Source organism: Oncorhynchus tshawytscha, linkage group LG33, assembly GCF_018296145.1.
Source record: "Oncorhynchus tshawytscha isolate Ot180627B linkage group LG33, Otsh_v2.0, whole genome shotgun sequence".
Taxonomy (NCBI): Eukaryota; Metazoa; Chordata; class Actinopteri; order Salmoniformes; family Salmonidae; genus Oncorhynchus; species Oncorhynchus tshawytscha.
Genome location: NC_056461.1, coordinates 25,816,493 through 25,841,780, shown reverse-complemented (window position 1 = coordinate 25,841,780; position 25,288 = coordinate 25,816,493). Strand labels below are relative to the sequence as shown.

Sequence of the window (25,288 nt, the reverse complement as noted above, 5' to 3'; positions counted from 1 at the left end):
CTCAGGAGTCTCTTTATCTCCATCTAGTTTACATTATGTCACACAACAGTTTATGCTACTTGTAATTTTTTGTATGGTAATGGATTCATGCTCAAAATGCATTTATCAGGTCACACATTTCTTTATTTGACCTAGTTTGCTGTATGTCAGATCAAGTGGCAAAATTCCCAACCTGGCCCAATTCCATCATGGCTACCTAATTATCCCCCTCATTCCTAATCGGCATATATCACTCCTCACCTCACCACCTGATAGCTGATGTGTGGTGAGTGTTCTGGCACAAAAATGGTCACCGTGCATCACCCATTTGGGGTGAGGTGAGTTTCTCCCTACTATGTAAAGTGCTTTGAATCCATGTTGGTAGAAAAGCACTATATAAATCCAATCTAGTATTATTCTTATTCTTATTATTATTAGGTTGAGTATTTAAGGATTCAATGCAACATGACCCAAACTGACATGATTATTTCCTATTGGTGCACCTGGGTAAATACAAGAGTAACAACATTCACCCGTTTTTGAACTTCTCAGGATTCTAAGAAATGCTATGAAGTAGTAGTTGAAGTAGTAGTTGAAGTAGTAGTTGAAGTAGTTTAACTATTTTGATGAGTATTTGAACAGGCCTTTACATAGACACATTGATGTGCATAGACTTCACAGATTTCCTCAAATTACAATCTACTTCTTCCACAATAATTCAGCAGATCCTCCAACTCAACAATGTGTAACATAATTAGGATTTTATTTAATCTGATTTTTACAAGATACTACGAGGCAACAAACCAGTTTGTACAGTAGGCTATACATAGTTTTATATAGGCCATATGATATAATCCTAATTCCAAAGGCTCAAAGATTGCCATTATGCTTTTGTCTATAATGTTAATCAGTCACAATCAACATTTAGAAAAACTGCCTTTTTGATGGATGATTTAACATATACTCATCATGCTGCTGTGCCTTATCTGTATGTACACAATCAAAGCAGATCCCATATCGCAAATAAGTCCCTCTGAAAGGCAGGGTTTAGGCCTACCTCTGGCTCTTATTTTAACTCTGCAGGATGGTTGGTGGAAATGTACAAGGCCTGTACAAAGTCTTAAAAGGAGAGCAAGGATGCCAAGAGTTGCCGACTCTACAGTTTTGTTACATGGTTTGTAATGGCTCGGCTGTGGGCCAGACTGGCTCAGACAGAGGATGCTTGGTAGGGAAATGTGTGGAGGGGAACTGCATAATCTTCCAATAATATACAGTGCATTCGGAAAGTATTCAGACCCCTTGACTTTTTCCACATTTTACATACATCCTTATTCTAAAATGGATTAAATCGTTTCCCCCCCTCATCAATCTACACACAACACCCCATAATGACAAACCCAAAACTGAAATATTTGTTTGTTTTTTATACGGAAATATAAAATGTACATAAGTATTCAGACCGTTTACTCAGTACTTTGTTGAAGTACCTTTGGCAGCGATTACAGCCATGAATCTTCTTGGGTATGATGCTACAAACTTGGCATACCTGTATTTGGGGAGTTTCTCCCATTCTTCTTTGCAGATACTCTCAAGCTCTGTCAGGTTGGATGGGGAGCGTCGCTGCACAGATATTTTTATGTCTCTCCAGAGATGTTCGATCGGGTTCAAGTCCGGGCTCTGGCTGGGCCTCTCAAGGACATTGAAAGACTTGTCCCGAAGCCACTCCTGTGTTGTCTTGGCTGTGTGCTTAGGGTTGTTGTCCTGTTGGAAGGTGAACCTTTGCCCTAGTCTGAGGTCCTGAGCGCTCTGGAGCAGGTTTTCATCAAGGATCTCTCTGTACTTTGCCCCGTTCATCTGTCCCTCGATCCTGACTAGTCTCCCAGTCCCTTCCGCTGAAAAGCATTCCCACAGCATGATGCTGCCACCACCATGCTTCACCGTGGGAATGGTGCCAGCTTTCCTCCAGACGTGACGCTTGGCATTCAGGCCAAAGAGTTCAATCTTAGGGACTCCCGAGTGGCTCAGGGGTCTAAGGCACTGCATCACAGTGCTAGCTGTGACCCTAGAGATCCTGGTTTGAGTCCAGGCTCTGTCGCAGCCGGCCGCGACCGGGAGACCCATGGGGGGAGCACAATTGGCCCAGCGTCGTTCGAGTTAAGGGAGGGTTTGGCCGGCAGGGATATTCTTGTCTCATCACGCACTAGCGACTCCTGTGGTGGGCTGGGCCATTGCACACTGACACGGTCACCAGGTGTACGGTGTTTCCTCTGAGACATTGGTGTCAGGTTAAGCGGGCATTGTGTCAAGAAGCAGAGCAGCTTGGCTGGATTGTGTTTCGCCTCTCCCAAGTCCATACTGGAGTTGTAGCAATGGGACAGGATTAAGGAGAAAAAAGAACAGAGAATCTTGTTTCTCATGATCTGAGATAGAGGTCGACCAATTATGATTTTTCAACGCCGATACCGATTATTGGAGGACCAAAAAAATCCAATACAGATTAATTGGCCAAGTTTTTATTTTATTTTTAAATGTAATAATGACAATTACAACAATACTGAATGAACACTTATTTTAACTTAATATAATACATCAATAAAATCAATTTAGCCTCAAATAAATAATGAAAGATGTTCAATTTGGTTTAAATGCAAAAACAAAGTGTTGGAGAAGAAAGTAAATGTGCAATATGTGCCATGTAAAAAAGCTAACGTTTAAGTTCCTTGCTCAGAACATGAGAACATATGAAAGCTGGTGGTTCCTTTAAACATGAGTCTTCAATATTCCCAGGTAAGAAGTTTTAGGTTGTAGTTATTATAGGAATTATAGAACTATTTCTCTCTATACCATTTGTATTTCATATACCTTTGACTATTGGATGTTCTTATAGGCACTTTAGTATTTTCAGTGTAACAGTTTAGCTTCCGTCCCTCTTCTCGCCCCTACCTGGGCTCGAACCAGGAACACATCGACAACAGCCACCCTCGAAACATCGTTACCCATTGCTCCACAAAAGCCGCGGCCCCTGCAGAGCAAGGGGAAGAACTACTCCAAGTCTCAGAGCGAGTGACGTGACCGATTGAAATGCTATTACCACGCACCCCGCTAACTAGCTAGCCATTTGACATTGGTTACACCAGCCTAATCTCAGGAGTTGATAGGCTTGAAGTAATAAACAGCTCAATGCTTGAAGCATTGCGAAGAGCTGCTGGCAAAACGCACAAAAGTGCTGTTTGAATTAAATCGTACAAGCCTGCTGCTGCCTACCATCGCTCAGTCAGACTGCTCTATCAAATATCAAATCATAGACTTAATTATAACATAATAACACACATAAATACGAGCCTTTGGTCATTAATATGGTCGAATCCAGAAACTATAATTTCGAAAACAAAACGTTTATTTTTTCAGTGAAATACCAAATGGTTACCCGGACTATTTGCATTGTGTGACCCCCCCCCAACCCCTCTTTTACACTGCTGCTACTCTCTGTTTATCTTATATGCATCACTTTAACTATACATTCATGTACATACTACCTCAATTGGCCCAACCAACCAGTGCTCCCGCACATTGGCTAACCGGCCTATCTGCATTGCGTCCCATCTGCATAGTCACTTTAACCATACCCACATGTACATACTACCTCAATAAGCCTGACTAACCGGTGTCTGTATATAGCCTTGCTACTCTTATTTTCAAATGTCTTTTTACTGTTGTTTTATTTCTTTACTTACCTACACACATAGACACACATACTTTTTCCCCCCCGCAGTATTGGTTAGAGCCTGTAAGTAAGCATTTCACTGTAAGGTTCGGCGCACGTGACAAATAAACTTTGATTTGATTTGAACCATTCTGTATTTTATCTGATGGGGTGGCATCTCTAAGTCTAAATATTGCTGTTACATTGTACAACCTTCAATGGTATGTCATAATTATGTACAATTACGGTCTTTGTTAGGAATAAATGGACTTCACACAGTTCGCAACGAGCCAATTATAAGATATTCATTTTAGCAGGCAATATTAACTAAATATGCAGGTTTGAAAATATATACTTGTGTATTGATTTTAAAGAAAGGCATTGATATTTATGGTTAGGTTTGGTGCAACGACAGTGCTAAATCATCACCCGTTTGGCGAAGTAGACTGTGATTTGATGAGAAATTAACAGGCACCGCATCGATTATATGCAACGCAGGACCCGCTAGATAAACTAGTAATATCATCAACCATGTGTAGTTAACTAGTGATTATGTGAAGATTGATTGTTTTTTACAAGTTTAATGCTAGCTAGCAACTTACCTTGGCTTCTTGCTGCCCTCGCGTAACAGGTAGTCAGCCTGCCACGCAGGCTCCTTGTGGAGTGCAATGTAAGGCAGGTGGTTAGAGCGTTGGACTAGTAACCGGAAGGTTCCAAAAATGAATCTGTAACGCTCGTCGTTGGGAGATGGAGAGAAGGACCAAGGTGCAGCGTGGTAAGTATTCATATTCTCTTTTAATGAAAACGAATACTCAAACAAAAACAACAAAATATGAGAACGAAACAAAAACAGTCCTGAACGGTGAAATACAAACACAGAAAATAAACACCCACGAAACACAAGTGAGAAAAGGCTACCTAAGTATGATTCTCAATCCGAGAACTATACAAGGCCAAACGCAAACACAACATTAAAAACGAAACAGAGACCACCCACCCAACTCATGCCCTGACCATACTAAAACAAAGACATAACAAAAGAACTAAGGTCAGAACGTGACAGTCCCCCCCCCCTCCTCCTCCCACTCCGGCCGCAAAACCTGAACCTATAGGGGAGGGTCTGGGTGGGTGTCTGTCCGCTGACCTCGGACTGGGGACCCTCGCCATGGGTCCCAAATGGACGGGAGATTCCGGCAGCACCGGACAGGCGGGAGACTCCGGCAGCTCCGGCAGCTCCGGAGTGAAGGGCGATTCTGGCAGCGCCGGCGTGACTGGCAATTCTGGCAGCTCCTGGCTGACGGACGGCTCTGGCAGCTCCTGGCTGACGGACGGCTCTGGCAGCTCCTGGCTGACGGACGGCTCTGGCAGCTCAGGACTGACGGACGGTTCTGGCAGCTCAGGACTGACGGACGGCTCTGGCAGCTCAGGACTGACGGGCGGCTCTGGCAGCTCAGGACAGACGGGCGGCTCTGGCAGCTCAGGACAGACGGGCGGCTCTGGCAGCTCAGGACAGACGGGCGGCTCTGGCAGCTCAGGACAGACGGGCGGCTCTGGCAGCTCAGGACAGACTGAAGACTCTGGCAGCTCAGGACAGACGGAAGACTCTGGCAGCTCAGGACAGACGGGAGCCTCTGGCAGCGCTGGGCATGAGGAAGACTCTGGCAGCACTGGACAGGCGGGAGCACCTGTAGGGAGGAGACGGAGAGACAGCCTGGTCCGGGTGTGTGGAGGCGGCACCGGATAGACCGGACCGTGGAGGCGCACTGCAGGTCTCGAGCACCGAGCCTGACCAACCATACCTGGCTGAATGCTCCCCGTAGCCAGGCCAGTGCGGCGAGGTGGAATAGCCCGCACTGGGCTGTGCTGGCGAACCGGGGACACCCCGGCCCGAGGAGACGCACTGGAGACCAGTTGCTCTGAGCCGGCTTCATGGCACCTGGCTCGATGCCCACTCTAGCCCGGCCGATACGAGGCGCTGCTATGTACCGCACCGGGCTATGCCTGCGCACCGGGGACACCGTGCGCCTCACGGCATAACATGGTGCCTGCCCGGGCCCTCTCTCTCCACAGTAAGCATGGGGAGTTGGCTCAGGTCTCCTACCTGACTTAGCCACACTCTTTGATTTTTTTTTTACAGTGCCAAGTAAGACAACTGAGATGGTAGCCTATGATTTAAAAGTAAGCTATTTCATCTAACATATCCAGGAAATGCATGATTGATATTTTGATGTGCAACATTTCAAACATGTGGTGTACGTACACTTGTAACACTTCCGGCGCCGACAGACATGGCCGCCTCGCTTCGCGTTCCTAGGAAACTATGCAGTTTTTTGTTTTTTTACGTGTTATTTCTTACATTAGTACCCCAGGTCATCTTAGGTTTCATTCCATACAGTCGAGAAAACTACTGAATATAAGATCAGCGTCAACTCACCATCAATACGACCAAGAATATGATTTTCGCGAAGCGGATCCTGTGTTCTGCCTTTCAACCAGGACAACGGAATGGATCCCAGCCGGCGACCCAAAAAAACGACTCCGTAAAAGAGGGAAACGAGGCGGTCTTCTGGTCAGACTCAGGAGACGGGCACACCGTGCACCACTCCCTAGCATTCTTCTCGCCAATGTCCAGTCTCTTGACAACAAGGTTGATGAAATCCCAGCAAGGGTAGCATTCCAGAGGGACATCAGAGACTGTAACGTTCTTTGCTTCACGGAAACATGGCTCACTGGAGAGACGCTATCGGAGGTGGTGCAGCCAGCGGGTTTCTCCACGCATCGCGCCGACAGAAACAAACATCTTTCTGGTAAGAAGAGGGGCGGGGGCGTATGCCTTATGGCTAACGAGACGTGCTGTGATCACAGAAACATACAGGAACTCATCCTTCTGTTCACCTGATTTAGAATTCCTCACAATCAAATGTCGACCGCATTATCTACCAAGAGAATTCTCTTCGATTATAATCACAGCCGTATATATTCCCCCCCAAGCAGACACATCGATGGCTCTGAATTTTATTTGACTCTTTGCAAACTGGAATCCATACATCCTGAGGCTGCATTCATTTTAGCTGGGGATTTTAACAAGGCTAATCTGAAAACAAGACTCCCTAAATTGTATCAGCATATCGATTGCGCAACCAGGGCTGGAAAAACCTTGGATCATTGTTATTCTAACTTCGGCAACGCATATAAGGCCCTGCCCCGCCCTCCTTTCGGAAAAGCTGACCACGACTCCATTTTGCTGATCCCTGCCTACAGACAGAAACTAAAACAAAAGCTCCCACGCTGAGGTCTGTCCAACGCTGGTCCGACCAAGCTGATTCCACACTCCAAGACTGCTTCCATCACGTGGACTGGGATTGGTTTTGTATTGCGTCAGATAACAACATTGACGAATACGCTGATTCGGTGTGCGAGTTCATTAGAACGTGCGTTGAAGATGTCGTTCCCATAGCAACGATTAAAACATTCCCTAACCAGAAACCGTGGATTGATGGCAGCATTCGCGTGAAACTGAAAGCGCGAACCACTGCTTTTAATCAGGGCAAGGTGACTGGTAACATGACCGAATACAAACAGTGCAGCTATTCCCTCCGCAAGGCTATCAAACAAGCTAAGCGTCAGTATAGAGACAAAGTAGAATCTCAATTCAACGGCTCAGACACAAGAGGTATGTGGCAGGGTCTACAGTCAATCACGGACTACAAGAAGAAAATCAGCCCGGTCACGGACCAGGATGTCTTGCTCCCAGGCAGACTAAATAACTTTTTTGCTCGCTTTGAGGACAATACAGTGCCACTGACACGGCCTGCAACGAAAACATGCGGACTCTCCTTCACTGCAGCCGAGGTTAGTAAAACATTTAAACGTGTTAACCCTCGCAAGGCTGCAGGCCCAGACGGCATCCCCAGCCGCGCCCTCAGAGCATGCGCAGACCAGCTGGCCGGTGTATTTACGGACATATTCAATCAATCCCTATACCAGTCTGCTGTTCCCACATGCTTCAAGAGGGCCACCATTGTTCCTGTTCCCAAGAAAGCTAAGGTAACTGAGCTAAACGACTACCGCCCCATAGCACTCACTTCCGTCATCATGAAGTGCTTTGAGAGACTAGTCAAGGACCATATCACCTCCACCCTACCTGACACCCTAGACCCACTCCAATTTGCTTACCGCCCAAATAGGTCCACAGACGATGCAATCTCAACCACACTGCACACTGCCCTAACCCATCTGGACAAGAGGAATACCTATGTGAGAATGCTGTTCATCGACTACAGCTCGACATTCAACACCATAGTACCCTCCAAGCTCGTCATCAAGCTCGAGACCCTGGGTCTCGACCCCGCCCTGTGCAACTGGGTACTGGACTTCCTGACGGGCCGCCCCAGGTGGTGAGGGTAGGCAACAACATCTCCACCCCGCTGATCCTCAACACTGGGGCCCCACAAGGGTGCGTTCTGAGCCCTCTCCTGTACTCCCTGTTCACCCACGACTGCGTGGCCACGCACGCCTCCAACTCAATCATCAAGTTTGCGGACGACACAACAGTGGTAGGCTTGATTACCAACAACGACGAGACGGCCTACAGGGAGGAGGTGAGGGCCCTTGGAGTGTGGTGTCAGGAAAATAACCTCACACTCAACGTCAACAAAACTAAGGAGATGATTGTGGACTTCAGGAAACAGCAGAGGGAACACCCCCCTATCCACATCGATGGAACAGTAGTGGAGAGGGTAGTAAGTTTTAAGTTCCTCGGCATACACATCACAGACAAACTGAATTGGTCCACTCACACAGACAGCATCGTGAAGAAGGCGCAGCAGCGCCTCTTCAACCTCAGGAGGCTGAAGAAATTCGGCTTGTCACCAAAAGCACTCACAAACTTCTACAGATGCACAATCGAGAGCATCCTGGCGGGCTGTATCACCGCTTGGTACGGCAACTGCTCCGCCCACTACCGTAAGGCTCTCCAGAGGGTAGTGAGGTCTGCACAACGCATCACCAGGGGCAAACTACCTGCCCTCCAGGACACCTACACCACCCGATGTTACAGGAAGGCCATAAAGATCATCAAGGACAACAACCACCCGAGCCACTGCCTGTTCACCCCGCTATCATCCAGAAGGCGAGGTCAGTACAGGTGCATCAAAGCTGGGACCGAGAGACTGAACAACAGCTTCTATCTCAAGGCCATCAGACTGTTAAACAGCCACCACTAACATTGAGTGGCTGCTGCCAACACACTGACTCAACTCCAGCCACTTTAATAATGGGAATTGATGGGAAATGATGTCAAATATATCACTAGCCACTTTAAACAATGCTACCTAATATAATGTTTACATACCCTACATTATTCATCTCATATGTATACGTATATACTGTACTCTATATCATCTACTGCATCCTTATGTAATACATGTATCACTAGCCACTTTAACTATGCCACTTTGTTTACATAATTTGCGGGTGCATCAAAACCATACTACAGCCTACTCCGGTTAAAAAGTGGTACCATGAGTTCAACATTAAGAGGTGAAAAAGAAATTATATACTCACAGAAAACGTCAATTAAAAAAAAAAAATCTAAATGCATTTTTGGGCATTAATTCCTCTGTAACATGTGAACTTTCATGTGCTATAATAACAAACTTGTATGCCAACTGTAAATACAATATTACGAGCCTTACCACAGAAAAAGACAGGAACCTTCCTGCTAGCCATGATTGGCTGAGATAATGGGTGGGCTGGACATGTCGAAAGATGCGTTCGGATTGGTCTGCCATGTTGCACGCTTCTGTCTAACATGAGCTGGTCAGTATCTGTAGGTAATCCTTTCTAACGCTGTTTTTTTTAAATGTTCTGGCGTTTGATTGCAAGTATGCAGATGGAGTCGAAAAGAGAACACACAAAAGGCTGTTGTATAAAACACCTGTCTCCGGATTACATCTTCAAACTAAGGCCACCATGGCATCCGTGACAGAGAGGGAGAAGTGTCCATCCATGTATACCCACCCATGTATTCGGGTAAGATAGTCTAGCTAGCTATCTACATTTTCAGATATGACACGTTTCAAATTTTGTCAAAGTAAATTTTCATTTCAAGTTAAAGTGTACTGTTGCCGTATTTCTCTCCCTTCCACTCCATCTCCATCTCTCTGTCTCTCAGTAACGCTCAAAGAGCACACAGTGAGTTCATCTAATGATCTAGTTCAAATGCCTGTAAGTGAATCCTGCACAGACAGGACTGCAGGAGCTGTCGGTTCAACTAAGGTCCCACAGGGCCTGGGGTAGATAAAGAAATATTTGCATTTAAATTGCAATTCCTCCAAGATAAGTCTGGGTGAGAGTAATCAAGAGTATCTTTATTCAGTAGTAGAAGGTAGTAGGCTAACAGAAGGGTCTGAGGTATTTTGCATATACCATTTCCTCTGGTATAGTAGATAAATTAATATGTGCCTGCATGCAAAGCGATTGTGTGTTTATGTGTGTGAATTAGAGCTGGGAATTTTATGATATTATCATGATACGTAAGTACTGGTACGCTCAACAGTTTTCCGTGTGTATCTCTAATGGTCCACCAACCAAAGGACATCCAGCCAATTTGACACAACTGTGGGAAGCATTGGAGTCAACATGGGCCAGCATCCCTGTGGAGCGCTTTTGAAACCTTGTAGAGTCCATGCCCCGACAAATTGAGGCAGTTCTCATGGCAAAATATTAGGAAGGTCTTCTTCTTAAAGTTTTTTACACTCAGTGTGTATATATATTGCAATTCGATACAGTGATTCTACTGAGATTCGATGTTCCAAACATATTGTTCACCATACAGTGCATTCGGAAACTATTCAGTCCCCTTTACTTTTTCCACATTTTGTTACGTTACATAATCTATGAAATAGATTTTTTCCCTCATCAATCTACACAAAATCTACACACAATACCCCATAATGAAAAAGCAAAAACATTTTTTTATACATTTTTGCAAATGTATTACAAATAAAAAACTGAAATATTACATTTACATAAGTATTCAGACCTTTTACTCAGTACTTTGTTGAAGCACCTTTGGCAGAGATTACAGCCTCGAGTCTTCTTGGTTGCACAGCTATTTTCAGGTCTCTATAGAGATGTTTGATTGAGTTCAAGTCCTGGCTCTGGCTCGGCCACTCAGGACATTCCGAGACTTGTCCCGAAGCCACTCCTGCGTTGTCTTGGCTGTGTGCTTAGGGTCGTTGTTTTGTTGGAAGGTGAACCTTCACCCCAGTCTGAGGTCCTGAGCACTCTGGAGCAGTTTTTCATCAAGGATCTTTCTGTATATTGCTCCGTTCATCTTTCCCTCGATCCTGACTAGTCTCAGTCCCTGCCGCTGAAAAACATCCACACAGCAAGATGCAGCCACCACCATGCTTCACCGTAGGGATGGTGTTGGCCAGGTGATGAGCGGTGCCTAGTTTCCTCCAGATGTGACACTTGGCATTCAGGCCAAATAGTTCAATCTTGGTTTCATCAGACCAGAGAATCTTGTTTCTCATGGCCTGAGATTCCTTTAGGTGCCCTTTGGCAAACTCCAAGCGGGCTCTCATGTGCCTTTTACTGAGTTGTGGCTTCCGTCTGGCCACTGGTAGGTGGAGTGCTGCAGAGATGGTTGTCCTTCTGGCCGTCATTGTAAGAATTTGTTCTTAACTGACTTGCCTGGTTAAATAAAAATAAATAAATAAACATGGACAGGACTAAGGAGTTTAGAAAATGTGATGAGTTTTTCGCTTCCTGGACCAAACCTCACACGGGTAAAGCGCTCACTAAATAACACCTTTCCAACTAGGAGATGCTACGTCTGACCTTTTATAGGGTACCCCTCTCTGACGCACACTTCTCGACGTCCAGCCAATCATGGCTGGCGTAGTGCAATGAAGGCTTCTGATGAATACACTGGGGGTGTATCCCATAGTGAAATACCTCACTTATACTATCAGAGAAACAGGGTTAAAGTCATAACCTAAAGTTTTCACTCTGGGTGCTCCTGCAGTAGCACCGTGCCCAGACCCCAAACATTTCCCCCCAATTAGGCTCAGGTCCAGTCAGGCCTCATGACCTGAGGAGTTTGGTTATCCCCAAAGAGCACATAATGATATTAGTGGAAATCAGCAGAGATTAAGAAGGGGGATGGATGTCTGTTCTGCCCCTTCTTTTATGGCCAGTCAGCAGACAGAGATGAGGAGTCACGCATGGGCACTTACTGACCACTATACTCTCAATTAGAGCTAGGACGATAAACAGAAAGTTACCGACATTGCCTTCCTCTTACTGAAGCATTTTGCATAAGCCAGTAATTTTCTTTGATTTTGCAATACAACATTCCTGTAGATAGGCTAATGGTTTTAGAACAGTTTGATCAACAGTAATAGCCTATGCATTATTTTGTATTCCTGCTATGAAAGTATCTGCTTGTCCACTTTTGCTGTCGGCTGCTGTGTGAGCAAGCCTTTTGGACTCCCTCTCCTCACTGTGAGCATGGAGAAGTGAGAGATGCGGCTCAATCTTATTTGGCAAAATTTTAAATTGTGTCTTTTACATTGGATAAAAGTAAATACTCAGAGCTAGAAAATGGTATATCATATACTGCAGGAGGAACAAAAAGTAAGTCATTCTGCTTTGAAAGTTGATAAACTTGTAACCTATTTTGTTTGAAAATGTCTCTTGAATGTTTTGGTACACCTTTAGTATTAGAGAGCTCTTATTTGTCTTCACCCATTCAGCATCGTTCACACTCTCTTAAGCCTTGGCCGCACCCAGCTCTTTAAGGAGACACATGTGAGGCCATGTACTAAACAACCAAATATGTCAGACTAAAGGCTGGTTTATACTATGGGTGTGATCATATATTCAATCTGGAGTGCTAGAGTGTGCTCAGAGTGCGCTCTGGGCGTTCCTAAACTCAGAGCTTTTTCAAATTGTCCGTTCATAAACACAGAACTTTCAGAGCTCACACTGGACACTGGCCGGGGAGTAGGGTTGATCGAGCTTTCTGACCTAACAGCAGTCAAGCACCCAAGCTAACTGGCTAACGTTGGCTAGCTACTTCCAGACACAAATGAGGGAACAGTTCACTCTGAACATTTTACTAGCCCTAGCAGAGCTGGTTACGTTGTTTTTATGTTATACCGAGCGTTGGTGACTACAAATGTGCTGCTGGCAAAAATTTTATTACGCTTTTTTGCCAACCTTTACTGACCAGTTCAACGGGTGTTGAGCGTTCGAAAATTCGTAAACTCGTCAGTTATTCTGCGCTCTGGCACACTCAGATGAGTGCTTTGAAATCAGAGTAGATAGCCAGAGCGAATTTACCAGCTACGTCTTATGACAGTTGTCGCAGTGACATAATGAACATTCTATTGAAATGGTTACTTGCATAGTCGAGCCAGCCAGCCAGCTAACATTAGCTAGCTAGCTGAAAGCAAGAGGCTCTCTAATTGTTTGCAGCTCTTTAAGATTTAATGAGGATAATGAGCGTGACATTGGATTACTGGAGTGTAAGGATGGGATATGTTGAAAATGACGAAGTACGGGTGATCTCTGCCCTGCTAATGGGCCTCATGTACAACTGGAGGCTACAGGTTTTCATTGGTGTTGTAACTTAAAAAGTGATATGTGCAGTGAATAGAAACATTCAAGTAAAGTGAAGGTGGACAGATCTCAACAGAGAGTATCAAGTCTTCAGCTTTCTCTCTTGTTGCAAACACCATTCTTTATTTAGGGGAAGTCAGCATGGATTTGGCTCCTTCAAAGGTACCACCCTTTTTTTAAATCTTAGGATGCTTTATCTTATGTGAACTTGTGTGTATATGTGTGGGTGTGTATGCTACTGTTGACATCACGTGGACCTCTAAGACTCTGAGAACATACATGGAATGTTCCTCCTGGTCTCCCAATAAATTCAGCAGACCTTTTTAATCTGCTCATTAATACTCCTGATCTAGCTGTGATGAAATACCAGCCTCTGGACAGACACAATCCTCCCCTTGTTTGAGCCACAGATCCGCTCCTTGTTTTGGCTGGAGGAAAACGAGCTACCGCTGTCTTTTATTGTTCTCTTAAATGCCAGACCTTAAACAAACCCACTGTAGCTCCTCTGTTTTCCACCCCACCAGTTGAAACCCTTCTAAGGGTGTTCGTAAACAAGGAAATATCATTATCAGCCCAAAGTTAGCAGTCTGTCTTTTGTTTTCCCTGCCAGTTCCTCTCTCCTGACACACACGCTTACTCATTGTTGCCATGCAGGGATGTCACTAGGGGTCATGTTCTCTATCTGAATGACTTCATATCATGGCCCTGATTGGTTGCACTGTCAGGGCAACCCTCTATCTGTTACAGAGGAGATTTCTTCCCAACAAGATAGTTGCATTGCCCACCTAGGCATGTACCAAAATATTAACTAGGCCAATAACATTAACCAAAGGTTTAAAAATCCATGTCAAATCACAGGAACTCTAGGTTCTATCGTCCTGTGTAGCTAAATTGGTAGAGCATGGCACCAGGGTTGCGGGTTCGATTCCCACGGGGGGACCAGTATGAAGAAAGTATTAAAATGTATGCAGTCACTACTGTAAGTCGCTCTAGTTAAGAGCATCTGGTAAATGTCTAAAATGTAAAATGTTTGAAAGAACACAGACACATTACAAACTGTAATGCAATATTGCATAATAGTTTCTATGAAAGTGTGCCCTCAAAGACATTCCTGTGGGAAGAGGAGAAAGGTTGTAATGTCAGGTATAATAGGTCCTAGACAAAAAGTCCTTCAAACCTACACAAAGAAGTAGGGAAGGGGAAGAAAATGTGAACTATTCTAAGGGATAAGGGATAAGGAGGGATAAGGAGTGCTTATAATTAGAGGTCGACCGATTAATCGGCATGGCCGACTAATTAGGGCCAATTTCAAGTTTTCATAACAAAGGGGTAATCTGCATTTTTGGACGCCAATTATGGCCGATTACATTGCACTCCACGAGGAGACTGTTTTCCGCTCCACCATCATATTGCATTTGGACAATTCATATGGCATTTGGCCAAAATAAAGTGACTTTTGACTTCCTATGAAATCATATTGCACATGGACAAAACATATGCCTTATGCACAAGTATAAAAAAATAAATAAAATTTGACAAAAGTATATTCAGACATATTCAGCCTACGCTGCCTTAAAACCTCTTAAGTCGACCCCCTACTTTTTCGAACATTCTGTTAAAAATCGCGCAACATTTTGGCGTCCTGCTACTCATGCCAGGAATATAGTATATGCATATGATTAGTATGTGTGGATAGAAAACACTCTCACGTTTCTAAAACTGGTTAAATCACGGCTGTGACTATAACAGAGCGTCTGTTTCATCGAAAAGCGCAGGAAAATCTGATCACTGAAAATGGAAAAAAATATCCATGCGCCACTCCCAGGAATTGTTAAAGGTGAACCGTATTAAATGAGGCCGAGGTTGCAACCTACAGCTTCCACAGGATGTCTAGAGTCTTCTCATTTGCTTTTCTTGGTCGATACCTCCAACTGGATGTATTGGTTGAGTTTTTCCCGGACATTTTTTCCAGACGACCACCTATCGTTTACATCGATGAATTTTATCGCTTATTAACGTGTACTAATACCTAAAGTTGCATTACAAAAGTATTTCAAGTGTTTTGTGAAAGTTTATCGTCGACTTTTTACTTTTAAAAATGACGTTACGTTATGAAACGCTATTTTTTTCCGTTTATCACACAGTCTTCATAGATCGATATCTAGGCTATATATGGACCGATTTAATCGAAAAAAAGACCCAGTATTGATTATGGGACATCAAGGAGTGCCAACAAAGAAGATGGTCAAAGGTAATGAATGTTTTATATTTTATTGTGCGGTTTGTGTAGCGCCGACTATGCTAATTATTTTGTTTACATCCCCTACGGGTCTTTTGGGGTGTTACATGCTATCAGATAATAGCTTCTCATGCTTTCGCCGAAAAGCATTTTAAAAATCTGACTTGGTGCCTGGATTCACAACGAGTGTAGCTTTAATTCAATACCCTGCATGTGTATTTTAATGAACGTTTGCGTTTTAACTAATACTATTAGCGTTTAGCGTAGCGCATTTGCATTTCCAGAGCTCTAGATGGGACGTCTGCGTCTCAAGTAGGAGCAAGATGTTAATCACCACCTGTTACACGAATGCAGCAAGGAGCCAAGGTAAGTTGCTAGCTAGCATTAAACTTATCTTATAAAAATAATCAATCTTAACAGAATTACTAGTTAACTACACATGCTTGATGATATTACTAGTTTAACTAGCTTGTCCTGCATTGCTAATAATCAATGCGGTGCCTGTTAATTTATCATCTAATCACAGCCTATTTCGCCAAACGGGTGATTCGCAAATAAAAGCACTGTCGTTGCACCAATGTACCTAACCATAAACATCAATGCCTTTCTTAAAATCAATACACAAGTATATTTTTTTAAACCTGCATATTTAGTTAAAATCAATTCATGTTAGCAGGCAATATTAACTCGGGAAATTGTGTCACTTCTCTTGCGTTCTTTGCAAGCAGAGTCAGGGTATAATGCAGCAGTTTGGGCCGCATGGCTCTTTGCAAACTGTGTGAAGACCATTTCTTCCTAACAAAGACCGTAATTAATTTGCCATAATTTTAAATAATTATGACATAACATTGAAGGTTGTGCAATGTAACAGCAATATTTAGACTTATGGATGCAACCCGTTCGATAAAATACGGAACGGTTCTGTATTTCACTGAAAGAATAAATGTTTTGTTTTCAAAATAAGTTTTTACGGATTTGACCATATTAATGACCTAAGGCTCGTATTTCTGTGTGTTTATTTTATTGTAATTAAGTCTGATCGAGCAGTAAGCATTCATTCAAACAGCACTTTCCTGTGTTTGCCAGCAGCTCTTCGCAATGCTTGAAGCACAGTGCTGTTTATGACTTCAAGCCTATCAACTCCCGAGATTAGACTGGCAATACTATAGTGCCTATAAGAACATCTAATAGTCAAAGGTATATGAAATACAAATGGAATAGAGAGAAATAGTCCTATAATTCCTATAATAACTACAACCTAAAACTTAACTGGGAATATTGAAGACTCATGTTAAAAGGAACCACCAGCTTTCATAGGTTCTCATGTTCAGAGCAAGGAACTTAAACGTTGGCTTTTTTCACATGGCACATATTGCACTTTTACTTTCTTCTCCAACACTTTGTTTTTGCATTATTTAAACCAAATTGAATGTTTCATTATTTCTTTGAGACTAAATAGATTTTTATTTACGTATTATATTAAGTTAAAATAAAAGTGTTCATTCAGTATTGTTGTAATTGTCATTATTACATTATTGGTATCGGCTTTTTTGGTCCTCCAATAATCGGCATCGGTATCGGCGTTGAAAAATCGTAATCGGTCGACCTCTACTTATGATACAACCATCCATGTTTGTCAAGGTCCTGATCGTATGAACACTTCCAGTACTGGAGTAGCCTACGCTGGCTGATCCTTTGGGGATCAGCTTTAATCTGTATCCTGTGAACGGGGAGAATAAACGTTGAAAATTGAAACTAATAAATGGAGCCGGTGTTCTCCACGCCTACTGACATGTTTCTCCTACACTTATTGAACCGTGGAATAGGCCTTGGAAGGACTCCAGCATATTAGAGTGAACACAAAGACAGACAGTGAGTCAGAACTCGCTCTAGTCTCTCCTCTCTCCCACCCAGCAATGCATTCTCTGATCATTTGTTGTGTTTGTTTGATGCTCAGAGGTTGTAAATACTTCATGTGTGATCTGATAAGGGATGGCTCAAGACTGCTAAACTTCTGTTAACATTACTATGTGTGAGTGATTCTTGTAGGCACTGCTGATAGGTGTATGAAGGCATATAGTTCTGCTGACACAGGAAGTCATGTGCTGCCTTACAGTCAGTATATCTGCTGTGGTGGTGGGGTTAGCAGATTAGAGATGGCTCCCCTCCACTGGTGACAGTAGAGTTAGCGAGCTATCTTCTACTTGTGTGTGTCACTCGGTCACACAGTCCATAACTGCGCAGTGTCATATGCTACCACTTCCATCCCTGTACAGATCTCTCCATCTCTGACCTCTCTCTCTCCCTCCATTTTTGACAATGTGAGGCCATGAGGGAACATGATGCTATAAGAGAGGAGGAGCGTGACCTTGTGTGAACATGGTGTTCCACTGCACATTATCAAAAGGTTTCAGTTCTGAGAGATATGGACAGAGTCAGACAGAGCTCTGACTACAGGGAAAGGGGGATATCTAGTCAGTTGTACAACTGAATGCATTCAACTGAAAAATCTCTGAATCAGAGAGGTGCAGGGGGCTGCCTTAATCAACTTCCATGTCATCAGCGCCCAGGGAACAGTGGGTTACCTGCCTTGCTCAGAACGACAGATTTTTATCTTGTCAGCTTGGGGATTCGATCCAGCAACCTTTCACTTACTAGCCCAATGGTCCTACCCGCCAGGCTACCTGCTGCCCCTACAGCCATTGACATGTGCTGTAATGCAGTGCTGTGTGGTGAATTGGGCTTTAGAACATCCCCCAGCTTACCCAACCAGAATTTTTTTTCCAGAATGGATTTTTCTAACAATCATTGGACACAAAATGGTCCCCATTTCGACACTTGTTTCATATGAATATTGGCAAACACTGATACTGTTTCTTCGCTGTTTCCTCCACGTTCTCCATCTGTTAACTACACAATACAATCAAGTGTCTGTTTTGTTCGATTATTTACGACCAAGAGAGAATAGAGCCACCCTACCCAGCAGCAGCAGCCGCCGCTAATGGCAAAATTTAACCCATTGTGCTTTTTACAGCAAAACATATGACTGGCTCAACTGTTCTGGGGAACTACTGTAAGCTTCATATTGTAAAATAATGTGACCAATGAAATGAAGGATGGAATCTGCTTTATCTCCTAACATATTGCACAAGTTGACTCTACGTATTTATTAGCTTAAAAAGTAGCCTTAAATATTCAAATGTATTGAACAACTTCAAAGAAATTGTTTTGACAGTATTGACGCTATTGGAAAAACCATCCTGTGAAGTTTTCCAAATACCCCAATATACAATTTACCACCCAAGCCTAGTATGGAACTCAACACAGCGGTCCTTAAACCACACAGAGCCTCTCCATACATCACGTCACATGTGTTGTGTCTGCTCTGTGCGGTGTGATCATGATGTCACTCTCAGATCCCTCTGAGGATCACACTAACCCTCTGGGGAGAGATAGGAGCTTATCATAGATTAGTAGTGGCTGCATGTATGCTACATCATTAAACATGATAAAAATCTCCTGGAACACGTCTAGGTTGACCTTTACGTACATAATGATAATATTACCCAGAAAAGTTTGGGTTTATCTGAAGTTTGATGTAGAGTCTGCCTATCCCGATAGGGCAAGGGTGGCTGGCTTCCCCGATTATAGGCTAGCAATTGGAATTTACTTGCCTTAGCTTCTTAGTAACATATTCAATAGCCCCATCGAACAGGTGAGTGGTGAGGCCATTCCAGTCTATGATACAGATCACTCTAAAAAACCCTTGCTATTGAATGTTTAGTGCTGCTATTTTTACACAGCACAGTGAGCACACCAGGGCCAAGGGTTTCATTTAAAGGGGTTCATGTTGAACATGTGGCTTCCTGTCAACAGCAAAACATATTTATAGGCACCATTCATTGAAAACTCTGCTATTTGGTGTTTATAGCATCCATATGTGGGCTTTTTTTTATACCAACTCATGACAGATAGAAAAACTCATAATGGAAACACCCATTTTAGAGAACTATGAATGATAGACAAAGTTAGTTAACTGCACAGTTGATTGAATCTTTTCTTTCTTTCCATTCCAGCCATTAAGGTGAACTGCCTGGGATCATGTGGGGTCTCCAACAAAATGAACGACACGTCGTGGACACTGGAAGAGCAATACTTCAGCAGCACACTGTCTGTAGCTGACAAAGGTGAGGATTATGGAAGCCATTTTGAGGCTACTGATACAAAATATATAGAGTATAACATATAGAATGAGAATCTAAATAGAGGCTGGTCGAGTTGCAGCCCTCTTCATCTCTGTTGAATTATAAAATGCTGTGAAAATAATGTAGCATTCTGCCGCTCGATTAGGTTTTTGTCCTAATGGCCAAATTTCAACTACACATATATACTCAATGCAGTAAGCATTATATCAAAATAATCCTTTTTCATGCCTCTTAACGGGATACTTTGGGATTTTTATCTACTTCTACTGAATAAAGTTAGAAGCTATTTTGTGAGCCAATGCTTACTAGCATAAGCGCAATGACTGGAAGTCTACGGTATCTACCAGCATGCTAGCTCATACCATAGACTTCGAGTCATCGCGCTAACTCTAGTTAGCAATTGCGCTAACTCTAGTTAGCAATTGCTCTAACTCTAGTTAGCAACTTCCTTCAAACTGCAAGCAGAGATATAAAAATGGTATCCACGAATTCATCTGACTCTCGGGAAGTAGGTAAAGGGCTTCATGGCCAAAATCCTGAAGTATCATTTAATATAGGACAAATGAGCCAACTAAAGATTACAACAGAATATGTATTATTACTCCCAACTGTCACATGCACTTATGTTGGTGTTTATCTACCTTAGTTGAATGCGCTTGACTGACTAAGTCTCTCTCTAGATAATAGCGTCTGCAGAATGACCAACATGTACACTTACAAAGCATGCTGGGTATTATTGTGATGAGCTCCTCCCCCAAACAAGTACATATTTGGTCGGTGCGGACCAGATCCAAATCTGAACAAATCATATACTTCTAGGCTATGTTTCACAACTTTGAACATCACATTATAGTACGGCACAGCTTAGTACAGTAGAGCACAGTAGAGTCATGTACAGGACAGTCATCAAGTTTTATTCAGTAGAGTAGAGTGTAGTAGAGTACAGTACAGTATAATTTAATTCAGTAGAGTACCGTGGAGTTTAGTTTAGTTCATTATAGAAGAGTACAGTACATTAGAGTAAAGTTGGGTACAATACAGTACACTATACTTTACTCTGCTGTACATAACTGTACTATATTCTACTTTTCTTTACTGTGTACTGTAATGTACTATACTATGATGTACTGTGCTGGTCAAACTTGTGAAACATGGTTGTCTATGATTTGGTCCGAACCTGATTTGGTCCGGACCAAATCTGAACCAATTATAGACGTCTATGTTTGGGCCAAATCAAGGCCAGTCCAGACCAGACCAAATCTCAACCAAACATAGACAGCTTTTTTTGGTCCTGTCGGGACAGACAACTGGGTATAATCCATGCTGGTTAGGTTAGCACACCACTACTATATTGCTTAATGTTTAACTCTGCCTCTCTCACCTATAGGCTCAGTGGTTTTTCACAGATCTGGGAGGTGTTACTAGAGAGCAGTCTATTCAACTCTGACTTCCTTCTTTCTGTCTTAATTCTTCCAGTATACTCCATAGACTTTCCTTGTATATTCATATATTCAATACCCATACGGATTCATTAACCCATCATTTTGGTGTTGCAAGCACTTTTCTCCAACAACCCACTGAGCCGCCTGACCACAAACATTTAGAGAAAAGCCCCTCGTGTTGTGTTTGTGTGAATGTGCTATTGGGTATCGTCAAATACACTCCATGGCCAAAAGAATGTGGACACCTGCTCATCGAACATCTCATTCCAAAATCATGTGCATTAATATGGAGTTCGTCCCCCCTTTGCTGCTATAACAGCCTCCACTCTTCTGGGAAGGCTTTCCACTAGATGTTGGAACATTGCTGCGGGGACTTTCCATTCAGCCACGAGAATTAGTGAGGTCGGGCACTGATTTTGGGCGATTAGGCCTGGCTCAAAGTCTGCCTTTCAATTCATCCCAAAGGTGTTCAATTGGGTTGAGGTCAGGGCTCTGTGCAAGCCAGTCAAGTTTTTCCACACCAATCTCAACAAACCATTTCTTTATGGACCTCACTTTGTGCACAGGGGCATTGTCATGCTGAAACAGGAAAGGGTCTTCCCCATTCTGTTGCCACAAAGTTGGAAGCACAGAATTGTTGTATGATGTAGCGTTAAGATTTCCCTTCACTGGAACTAAGGGGCCTAGCCCAAATCAGGAAAAAAAGCCCCAGACCATTATTCCTCATCCACCAAACTTTACAGTTAGCAATATGCATTCGGGCAGGTAGTGTTCTCCTGGCATCCGCCAAACCCAGATTCGTCTGTCGGACTGCCAGATGGTGAAGCGTGATTCATCACTCCAGAGAACGCATTTCCACTGCTCCAGAGTCCAATGGCAGAGAGCTTTACACCACTCCAGCCGACGCTTGGCATTGCACATGGTGATCTTAGGCTTGTGTGTGGCTGCTCAGCCATGGAAACCCATTTCATGAAGCTGCTGACGAACAGTTCTTGTGCTGACGATGCTTCCAGAGGCAGTTTGGAACGGGTGTTGCAGCTTTAGCATGGCGGAAATGTGACAAACTGACTTGTTGGAAAGGTAGCATCCTACGTTGACAGTGCCACTTTGAAAGTCACTGAGCTCTTCCGTATGGGCCATTCTACTGCCAATGTTTGTCTATGGAGATTGGATGGCCGTGTGCTCTGTCAGTAACGGGTGTGACTGAAATAGCCAAGTCCACTAATTTGAAGGAGAGTGTGAATGTGAAACTATCAAACAGTTATTTATTTATTCAGTATTTATTGAAGCTGGTGTGATCACAGATTGTGAATTGCAAATATGAATCTAGTCAGATTTGGCTGGCCATATTACAACTTGTCTAATAGACATTTCTTGCAGTCAATATTAATTACTGTCTCATTAACACTCAGTTGTGTAACGACAGATCAGTTCCATGCCTGTTTGTTTTATGTCCTAGTTAGTGTTTGTAATGTTCTGTCAATTCATTGGATCAGTTAAGGGGAATATAATTAGATGCACTTGAATGTCTTTGCTGCTCAAAATTCCAGTCGATAGAGCTGATTTAATATTTTTGATGTAGTTTAGCCTCACAGAAGCATGTGAAATCCAGGACTATTCTTAGATCAAAGAACAACCATTTCCGAGAGCTGAAAGCAGTTGGAATCCAAGTACTGATTGTGCATGTTGCATACAAATAGGCGGAGGCATGCACAAACTCAAGCACGAGCCTTTACAGTGATTGTAGATGTTCTAGCATGCATGCATACAAATATGTTGGAGGTCATTTAAGAGTGACACCTTATTTGTTTTCATTTCTTTGTAGAATTCCAATGTGTGTACCGATCCTATACCACACATCCATCACGTAAACATCCCATGAGATTATTAGAATCATCACTGGATGGGTTTGTGTAATTTACCACTTTTAACTATCCCAACACCTCTGACACACACACACACACACACACACTAAAACTGAAGAGTCATAAATAATTAATTTCACATCCTTTTTATCTCAATGTTTTTTTCCTATCCCATTTTTCCTCCCAACAATTGGGCTCCTCTGCCTCTAGGTTATGTGACACAGGCACAGTAGGGACACTGAGACAGGGAAAGGTACAGCGGTGGCCAACCACACAAGGGGACACGTGTGGCCACTGTGGCTGACTGTTAATGTGGTATGCCAGCCACACATGTAGGGGGGTTACGGGGATGAGGCAGCGTACCCTCCCATACTCTGCTACTTCTGTTCATGTGACCCTCCGATATATCCTGCAGATGGTAGGGTGGTGTGTGTGTGTGTGACTGTGGTAAGCTGTCAGTCATCTTTAGCCAAGCTGTGAAGAGGTGTTTGCATCTCATCTCTTTCCCAGTAGTCAGTGCATCAGTGCAAATTTCCTGTACAAGTGTCTTAAAGGCCTCTATTGCTGGCTTTGGGTTTTTAGGAACAAATAACAAGTGATTCTGTAACCAGGTTTCCATCCAACCTTTTTATGCAAGTAAAGTACATGTCAGATAAAAAAAATCGGGAAAAACGGAATATGCTAGACAAAGTGGGATCTTTTTGTGTCGGTAATATGAATTATATGAGAAATGTTGAGGGAAATGCTTTTATGCGAAAATATGGATATATTAACCATCATATGGAAGTAAACATGGAGTCGCCTTGTGTGATCCTCCCACTATGTCTGGAAAGCATGCAGTTTATTAGGCTACAGATGAAATAAGTTATGATGAACTTCACAGGGTGGTGAAAGTGCAAGGTGATGAGCTTGAGGCTCCTTTACAATACATCTTAAGGGTTTTATTCTGGTAACAATGATCATTGACGCTAGGTTGTGTTAAGCAAATAAAAATAGTTTTTGTCCGTACTAATCTCATCATGTAGGCTATAGGTGCGCTCTAGTCAGCAGCGTGCAGATACAGTTCTGTAGCAAAACAAAACATTTTGGTGAGAAAGTCATCAGTGGAGTTGGAAATTCGATAGAAACCCATTTAACTTGTATTTTTTATTCAGTATATGGGAATTTAACCACAAAATGTATGCTTATGTGTGCTACACCATCATGCACAGCCTTTTATCTGCAACTGAATTTGATGGAAACACATCTCTGGTAGGAAAATGCGCATATTCTTTTTATGCAGAGTTTTGAATATAAAACCTGTCGCCAATCTGGTTACCATGAGGGGCCCCTGTGTTGAGGATCAGCGTGGCGGATGTGTTGTTACCTACCTACGGGGCGACCCGTCAGGAAGTCCAGAATCCAGTTGCAGAGAGAGGTGTTTAATCCCAGGGTCCTTAGCTTAGTGATGAGCTTTTTGTGGGCACTATGGTGTTGAACACGGTGCTGTAGTCAATGAACAGCATTCTCGCAGGTGTTCCTTTTGTCCAGGTGGGAAAGGGGAGTGTGATTGAGATTGCGTCATCTGTGGATCTGTTGGGGCGGTATGGAAATTAGAGTGGGTCTCAGGTTTCCGGGATGATGGTCTTGAGGTGAGCCATGACCAGCCTTTCAAGGCACTTCATGGTTACCGACATGTTACCTTTGTTTTCTTGGGCACAGGGACTATGGTGGTCTGCTTGAAACATGTAGGTATTACATACTCAGTCAGGGAGAGGTTGAAAATGTCCGTGAAGACTTGCCTGTTGGTCCGCGCATGCTCTGAGTACACGTCCTAGTAATCCGTCTGGCCCCGCGGCCTTGTGAATGTTGATCTGTTTAAAGGTCTTGCTCACATCGGCTACAAAAAGCTCACATGTCTTGCTCACATCGGCTCACAGTCATCTGGAACAGCTGGTGCTCTCATGCATGCTTCAGTGTTGCTTTCCTCGAAGCGAGCATAAAAGGTATTTAGCCCGTCTAGCAGGCTCGCGTCACTGGGCAGCTTGCGGCTGGGTTTCTCTTAATCCTGTATTGACGCTTTGCCTGTTTGATGGTCCTTCTGAGGGCATAGTGGGATTACTTATAAGCGTCCGGATTTGTGACCCGCTTCTTGAAAGCGGCAGCTCTAGCCTTTAGCTCGATGCGGATGTTGCCTGTAATCTATGGCTTCTGGTTGAGATACAGTTGAAGTCGGAAGTTTA

General features: G+C 43.4%; 1 protein-coding gene across 1 annotated transcript in view; it reads left to right on the top strand.

Moving 5' to 3' along the window:
• Nucleotides 1–25,288, top strand: part of arrdc1b (arrestin domain containing 1b) — a 53,473-nt gene that overhangs the window by 12,177 nt on the left and 16,008 nt on the right. The window contains exon 2 of the mRNA XM_024397539.2: nt 19,631–19,741. Coding sequence (XP_024253307.1) covers nt 19,631–19,741 — 111 coding nt within the window. The remainder of the gene's footprint in view (nt 1–19,630; nt 19,742–25,288) is intronic.